The 7,539-nt window shown below is 37.7% G+C and overlaps 1 protein-coding gene across 1 annotated transcript in view; it reads right to left on the minus strand.

Annotated features, from left to right (window-relative positions):
• The window catches only part of Ly86 (lymphocyte antigen 86), a 70,312-nt gene that overhangs the window by 28,703 nt on the left and 34,070 nt on the right, over positions 1–7,539 (minus strand). The window contains exon 2 of the mRNA XM_048348562.1: positions 527–613. Coding sequence (XP_048204519.1) covers positions 527–613 — 87 coding nt within the window. The remainder of the gene's footprint in view (positions 1–526; positions 614–7,539) is intronic.

Below are 7,539 nucleotides of genomic sequence, written 5' to 3' on the forward strand. Positions count from 1 at the left end.
TTCAGCCAGGGCAGAAAAGTCCATGAGACTCTTATCTCCAAAAAACTACTCAGAAAAAGAAAGAAGTGGCACTGTGGCTCAAGTGATAGAGTGTTAGCCCTGAGCAAAAGAATCTCAGGGACAGGGCCCAGGACCTTAGTTCAGGTTCCGTGACCTGAAAAAACAATCTTTCTTTCTTTCTTTCTTTCTTTCTTTCTTTCTTTCTTTCTTTCTTTCTTTCTTTCTTTCTTTCTTTCTTTCTTTCTTTCTTTCCCTTTTTTTTGCTAGCCTTACTGATGTCAAGTGCTTATATAACCCAGACAAGTGTCTGGAGTCTTTTTTAGTGCAAAGCACAGCCTTAAGTGAGAGTTTTACACTACCTAGTTGTGCCCAGGGAAAGGTCTGAAAATAAAGATGGAAAGTGTTCATTTGAGAGGGTGCAGGATGATAGTTTAGTCAGCTCTTGCAGTGGATACAAGTCAGCTGGCTGCGTAGATCAGGAAAGAATTGTACCATGCTTTACTCCAAGGTACTGCTTTCTACTTACTCAGAATGAGTCCAATTCTAATGTTGATATTTGGTTTTAATTGTTTGGAACACTGGTCAATAGAAAAGCCAAAATCCTGTAAAGGATCTGCCAAGAAGAAAACAAAGTATCCATGAGTACAATAAATGCTCTGCAAACTCATAATTAAAATTCATGCCACTTATATGAATTGTGTTTACCCAACTCTATTACTATTGTTTTTATATGTGCCAGACTGGGGTTTGAATTCAGGGCCTCTATTTTTCTGCTGTTTCACTCAAGGTTGGCAATCTACTGCTTGATCCATACCTCCACTTCTAGCTTTTTGGTCTTTAATTGGAAATAAAAGTCTCAGGGACGTTCTTGCCTTATCTGGCTTCAAACTGCTATCCTTAGATTTCAGCCTCCTGAGTAGCCAGGATTATAGGCATGAGCCACTGCCGGCCTAAGTCATTAACATTTGTTTAAAAACATAAATTCACTATTTTTGAGCTCTGTGATGTTGCCACTGACCCCTCCTCCCACCCTGTCATGTCAATGTCATGTCCACTCTCACAGCTGTCATTGATCCCCTACCCCAGGGTCTCAATTCATGAATTAAGTACTGTGTCTGGAAGGTTGGGTTTCAATTTTATTTCTTAAAATATTGGTCACTCAAACTTTATTATTTTAAATTCTATTATCATTTGAGTTTTTTCAGTTCCAGAACTTTTGGCCTAAAGATTACTCATTGATTGCATAGACCATCTCATAAAATATTTGTTATTGTAATTAAAGACAGAAGGAGACACATGCAAAATTTCAAAGTTAAGACCTTTCTTTGTAGTTGTATTTGATCCTCTTCCATTCCATCCCATTCAATGTAATAGTTTTCCCCTTCTTATACCCATCTATCACCCATAATTTCCTGCTTACTTAAGAGACTCCTATGGCTCATCCATGCTTCAGAATGAAGTCCATAAATGGCAGGTTACCCCCAACAAATTGCATATAATGAGTCTATTGTCCATTCCTTGAGACTGGCTAGTGCTGTATATACTCATCCCATTTCCAAGCAAACCATATTTGCTTTGCTTGTATACTTTCTTTCTTTTTTTTTTTTTTGGCCAGTCCTGGGGCTTGAACTCAGGGCCTGAGCACTGTCTCTGGCTTCTTTATGCTCAAGGCTAGCACTCTACCACTTGAGCCACAGCGCCACTTCCGGCTTTTTCTATATATGTGGTGTTGAGGAATCGAACCCAGGGCTTCATGTACATGAGGCGATTACTTTACCACTAGGCCATATTTCCAGTCCTTGTATACTTTCTTCTACACCAAATGGCCCTACTGCTATCTAGATAGGTGTTGTACCACTGAACAATACCCCAACTCTTATTATTTACACTCTATAGTAAGAACATTTAGGCCTTACTCATCCCTGCCTTTTGAGAAAACTTCACTGAAAACCATATATATATATATATATATATATATATACACATATATACATATCTATGTATATATATTCACACACATATAAGATAAGAATTAAATATTATGCACACACATTGAACAATATGCACACACACATCATAGAATAAGCATTGAATATTAGGATCACAAAAGTTTCACTTTTAATGCCCAGGTATGCTTTTGCTTCTCTGAATTAATAAAAGTTACATCTGAAATAGTTTTTTGTTTTGTTTGTTTTTTGTTTGCTGGTCATGGGGTTTGAATTTAGGGACTGGGTGCTGTCCTTGAGCTTTTGTGCTGAAGGAAGGCTAGCTCTCTACCTCATGAACCACAGCATCATTTCTGGCTTTTTCTGAGTAGCTTATTGAAGATAAGGGACACAAGGACTTTCCCTGCCTGGGCTGGCTTTGAAACGTGATCTTCATATCTCAGCCTCCTAAGTGGCTGGGATTATAGGCATGAGCCACCAGTGCCCAACTCTGAAAGAGTTTTTAGTGTATGCAACCATCAGGTAGGTATAGACATCCCTCACTGTTCATAAGAACTGTTTTCCAGGACCTTCATGAATAACAAATTCTGTAGATATGCAAATCTTGGATACAAAATATCTTAGTATTTGCCCAGAACTTATTCACAGCTTCCTGTATCCTGTTCTCTCTCTCTCTCTCTCTCTCTCTCTCTCTCTCTCTCTCTGTTGCTGGTGTGCTAGTATTGGGGTTTGAACTCAGAGTCTGGTCATTGCCTCTTAGATTTTTTTGCTCAAGGATGGCACTCTACCACTTGAACCTCAGCTTAACTCTTGGCATTTTGGTGGTTAATTAGAGATAAGAATTTCACAGATTTTTCTTGTCTGGGTTGGCTTTGAACTGAGATCTTTGGAGGTCAGCCTCCTGAGTAGCTAGAAGTATAGGTATGAGCCATTGGTGCCTAGCATCCTCCAATATACTCTAAATCATGGCCAGATTACTAAAATTTGATATAATATAAATATTGTGTTAATAATCATTATAACATATAGTTCAGGAAATAATGACAAGAAAAACTTGTGTCATGTTCACAGCAGATATAATTTTAAAAAATTACTTCAGGTCTGTAGTTATTTGAATATGAGGATGTGAAACTGGGAGCTGTTTTGCTTTGTACTTTGCTTTGTGACTTATCTTAGAACACTTAATGTAGACATTAGACTCCTTAAAAGCAGGCAGGACAATTTTTCCCCATTTCCTTTCCCTTCATGTTTCCCACTGGTCCTAAGAGAGAGCAGCTCATTTAAATGAGGGTATACCTTGTAGTAATCACTGAGCTGTGCACTTTTGAACCTTCCCATTTAATTCTCCAGGCTCCCCAGTACCTACAACACCTCTTACAAAGTAAGTGCTCTGTAATGCACATAAAGAATAAGTTATGTGTTTCACAGTTCCATATCCTGAGCAGAGCCTGTGTGCTCTGCTCAGTAAAATTGGCCTCTGCAGTCATTTCTCCTTTGCCAGTTGCCCGTGCAGAGGGTACAGAGGGTAGAGCCAGCGTGGGATTTTCCTCTCATGCCACTGGAAATGGCAGATTGTCCTGCCACTGGCAGGTGATTCCAGCATCCCGCTTTTTGTACCTTCCCAGAATCAAGTGGACTCAGCTCTTTGGATCCTTCACGTAACATATCTTAGAAGCAGCTACCACTTCTTCTGCACTCTGTTTCAGCCACTGTCTTCAAAGCCCTCAAGTTCTCATTAGTCTAACCTCTGCCTTTAGCACTCCAAGCCCTCAGGGCATCTTCACTGTCTTTTTGTTGGTTTGTTTGCTCATTCTTTTGGTTTTCTTAGAACTGATCAATCGGTTCCTTATATTACTTTTTTTTCCTCTTAAGGTAACTGATATGGTCTCTGTTTTTGTTTTCCAACAGAATCCAGGCTGGTAGAATAAAAAACAATCTTGAAGGATAGGCATGATTTTCCTCATTTCATTGATGGTGAAACACATACTCAAAAAGGTTGTGTTAACTTACTCAGATCCCAAAGGAAGTGCCAAAGTCAAGACCTAAAACTAGAGTTAGAAACAAACAAACACATTAGTGTTTAGTATTCTGCAGCAATACTCAAAATGTTGAGTCCCACATACATCTGCTGATTGCTGTATTTATAAGTTTGTCTGGAGTATTTCCTGTGCAGGCATATGCTGTTGGATAGTTCTGTTTCATAACTGGCCTCCATTTCAGCTGAGATATAAACTGAAACATTTGCCAACAATTGTTAAAGACTGTTTTATTGTCCATACTGCTTATGGCATCTGTGTAGAAAAAAATCACCAAGAAAGTCCAGACTTGCAAATCTAACAAGGGAGCATGGTTTTTGTTTGTTTGTTTGTTAAATAGCTTCTATCTTGTCACTAAGTTTTGGGATTGGTAATGTACTTTTATTCCTAATGCCCATTTAATGTTTTTTAAAATTTAATTTTATTGTCAAGGTGATATACAGAGGGGCTACAGTTACATATGTAAGGTAGTGAGTAGATTTATTGTCAAATTTGTTACTCCTCCCTCATTTTTCTCCTACTTTCCCTCCCCACCCCACCTCCGGGTTGTATAGGTAATTTCCAACATATTATCTTGTGAATTTCACTGTTGCATTGCTTTATCTTTTCCTTTTTCTCACCATTTTGATGTTCCCCTTCCCTTTCCCAATTCAGATAAGCATATATACAATACCAAGGCAACCAAAATCGAATAAAGTGATGAGGATAACCATAGGAAAGAAAAACAAAGGAAAGAAACGAAGCAATTTCACAAAGTACATTAAAAATAACAACATCAAGTGGTAGAGCACTACCCTTGAGCTGAAAAACTCAGGGACAATGCCCAGACCCAGAATTCAAGCCCCATGACCGACAAAAAAAAAAAAAAAATTAGAAAAAAATAACAACAACAATGAGAAACATCCTGTTTCTATAACTTGGAGTTCATTTCACTTAGCATCATCTTATGTGATCATATGTACATAGCTATTGAGCTCTTGTGATCCTCTGCTAGGACCATCCTAGACATATACCAATTATTACAAATGAGGGAAACTCCCTCATAGGGAATAATTAGTATAGGTTTAGGCTAGTCACAGCAGAGGATCACAAGAGCCCAATAGCTATGCCCTTATGAACACAGAAGATGATGTTAAGTGACATGAACTCCATGTTATGAAAATAAGTGTTATATCACTGTTGTAATTACTTTCAACATGCCATGTGCAACTGTAGCTTCTTTTGTTGATGATCCTTTTGTATTCCCTTCCTGTGGTTGTACCTGCACTATCACTGTATCTTATCTGAGTACACTGGTTACTGTATATATTGCTATTAGAACTAGGGAAGGGAAACGTAATTCAAAATTGAGAGACAAAGGATAAAAAAAATATGACTACAAAAGCAATACTTACAAAACCAATTGGTGTAAACCAACTGAACAACTCATGGGGGGAGAGGGAAAGGGGAAGGAGAATGGGGGGGGAAATGAGGGAGGAGGTAACAAATTGTACAAGAAATGTACCCACTGCCTTAAGTATGAAACTGTAACCTCTCCGTACATCACTTTGACAATAAATAAGTAATTATTCAGAAAAAAATGAGGGAAACCATGGATTCTATGGTTTTTTTTGTATGTGTGTGTGTGTGTGTGTCTGGCTTACTTCACTTAATATGATTTTTTCCAAATCTTTCCATTTCCTTACAAATGAAGTGATGTCATTCTTTCCAATGAAAGCATAGAATTCCATTGTGTATATATACCATATTTTCTTGATCCATTTGTCTACTGAGGGGTATCTAGGTTGGTTCCATATTTTAGCTATGGTAAATAATGCTACAATGAACATGGTTGTGCTAGTAGCTTTAGTGTGGCCTTGTTTGTAATCATTTGGGTAAATGCCCAGAAGTGGGATTGCTGGGTCATAGGGGAGCTCTGTGTTTAGTCTTTTGAGGAACCCCCATACTGCTTTTCAGAGTGGTTGAACAAGTTTACACTACCACCAATAGTGTAGTAGCATTCTCTTTTGGCCATATCCCCACAAGCAGCTGTTGTTATTATATTTCTTTTTTGAGTTCTAAGTATATTTTAGACCTGAGGCCCTTGACTATTGTATGGCCAGTGAAGATCTTCTCCCAATCTGAGGGCTTTCTATTTATCTTTCAAGCTATGTCCTTTATGGTTCAGAAACTCTGCAGTCTGATGCATCCCATTTGTCCAACCTTTCTTTGATTTGTTGTGTTTCTGGGCCTTTATTAAGAAAGTTTCAATCTGTGCCAAGGAGCCAAGAAGTTTTGCATCAATGTTCATCAGAGAAATGGGTCTACAGTTCTCTTTCTTTGATGAGTCCCTATCTGGTTTTGGGATGAGGGCTGTGCTGGCTTCATAGAATGAGTTTGGTATTGAACTTTTGGTTTCAATTTCATTGTAGAGTTTGAGGAGTACTGGTGTGAGTTCTGCTTTGAAAGCCTTATAGAATTCAGCTGAGAATCCATCTGTTCCTGGGATTTTCTTGGATGGCAGGTCCCCTCTTGCCATTTCTATTTCATTATTTGATATTGGCCTATTCAGTGGGTTTAAACTTTCTTGGTTTAGTTTTGCTAGAAGTTTGACCATTTCTTCCAGATTCTCAAGTTTGTTAGCATAAAGGTTTGAAAAGTATTCCCTTATAATGTTCTGAATCTTTGTTGTTTCTGCTGTAATGTTTCCATTCTCATCTCTGATTATGTGTTTTTGAGTGTTTTGGTAAGTTTTGCTAAGGTTCTGTCAATTTTGTCAAAGAAGCAACTCTTTGTTTTGTTGATTCCTTCCAATGTTTCTTTGGATTCTAGTTCATTTAATTCTGATTTAATTTAATTTAATTTTAATTATCTATTTCTGTCTACTGGATTGGGGTTTGGATTGTTGCTCTTTTTCAAGGAGCTTAAGGTTGATCAATAAATTGTTGGCTTGAGACTTCTCAGTTTGTTGATGTAGGCATGTAAAGCTACAAATTTTCCTCTGAGTATTGCCTTTGCTGTGTCCCAGAGGAGCTAGTATTTTCTTTTTTAAAAATTAAATTAAATTTTATTGTCAAGGTGATGTACAGAGGGGTTACAGTTACATAATAAGGTAGTGAGTACATTTCTTGTCATACTTGTTACACCCTCCCTTATTTTTCTCTCACCTTCCCTCCCTCCCAGCCTGCTAGTTGTACAGTTCCTTTCCAATTTATTGTCTTATGAGTATCACTATTGCATTGGTTTGCCCTTTATTCTTTGTCTCACCCTTCTGATGTTCCCATTCCCTTCCCTACTTCTGATAAGCATATATACAATATTCATTGTACCAAAATCATATACAGTAACAACAGGGGATAAGCCATAGGAGATTCAAATAGTACATTAAAAATAAAAACAACAATAAAATCCTCTTGTTTCCCATATCTTGGAATTAATTTTGATTAGCCTCAGCTTATATGATCATATGTACATAGCTGTTGAGCTTTTGTGTTCCTCTGCTAGGACTATCCTAGACATTTTTATGTTTATTTAGTAATTGTTTGGTTTTAGAGACATGATATAAAGTCACTGACCAA

This window comes from Perognathus longimembris, chromosome 6 (assembly GCF_023159225.1).
Source record: "Perognathus longimembris pacificus isolate PPM17 chromosome 6, ASM2315922v1, whole genome shotgun sequence".
In the NCBI taxonomy this organism is placed as follows: Eukaryota; Metazoa; Chordata; class Mammalia; order Rodentia; family Heteromyidae; genus Perognathus; species Perognathus longimembris.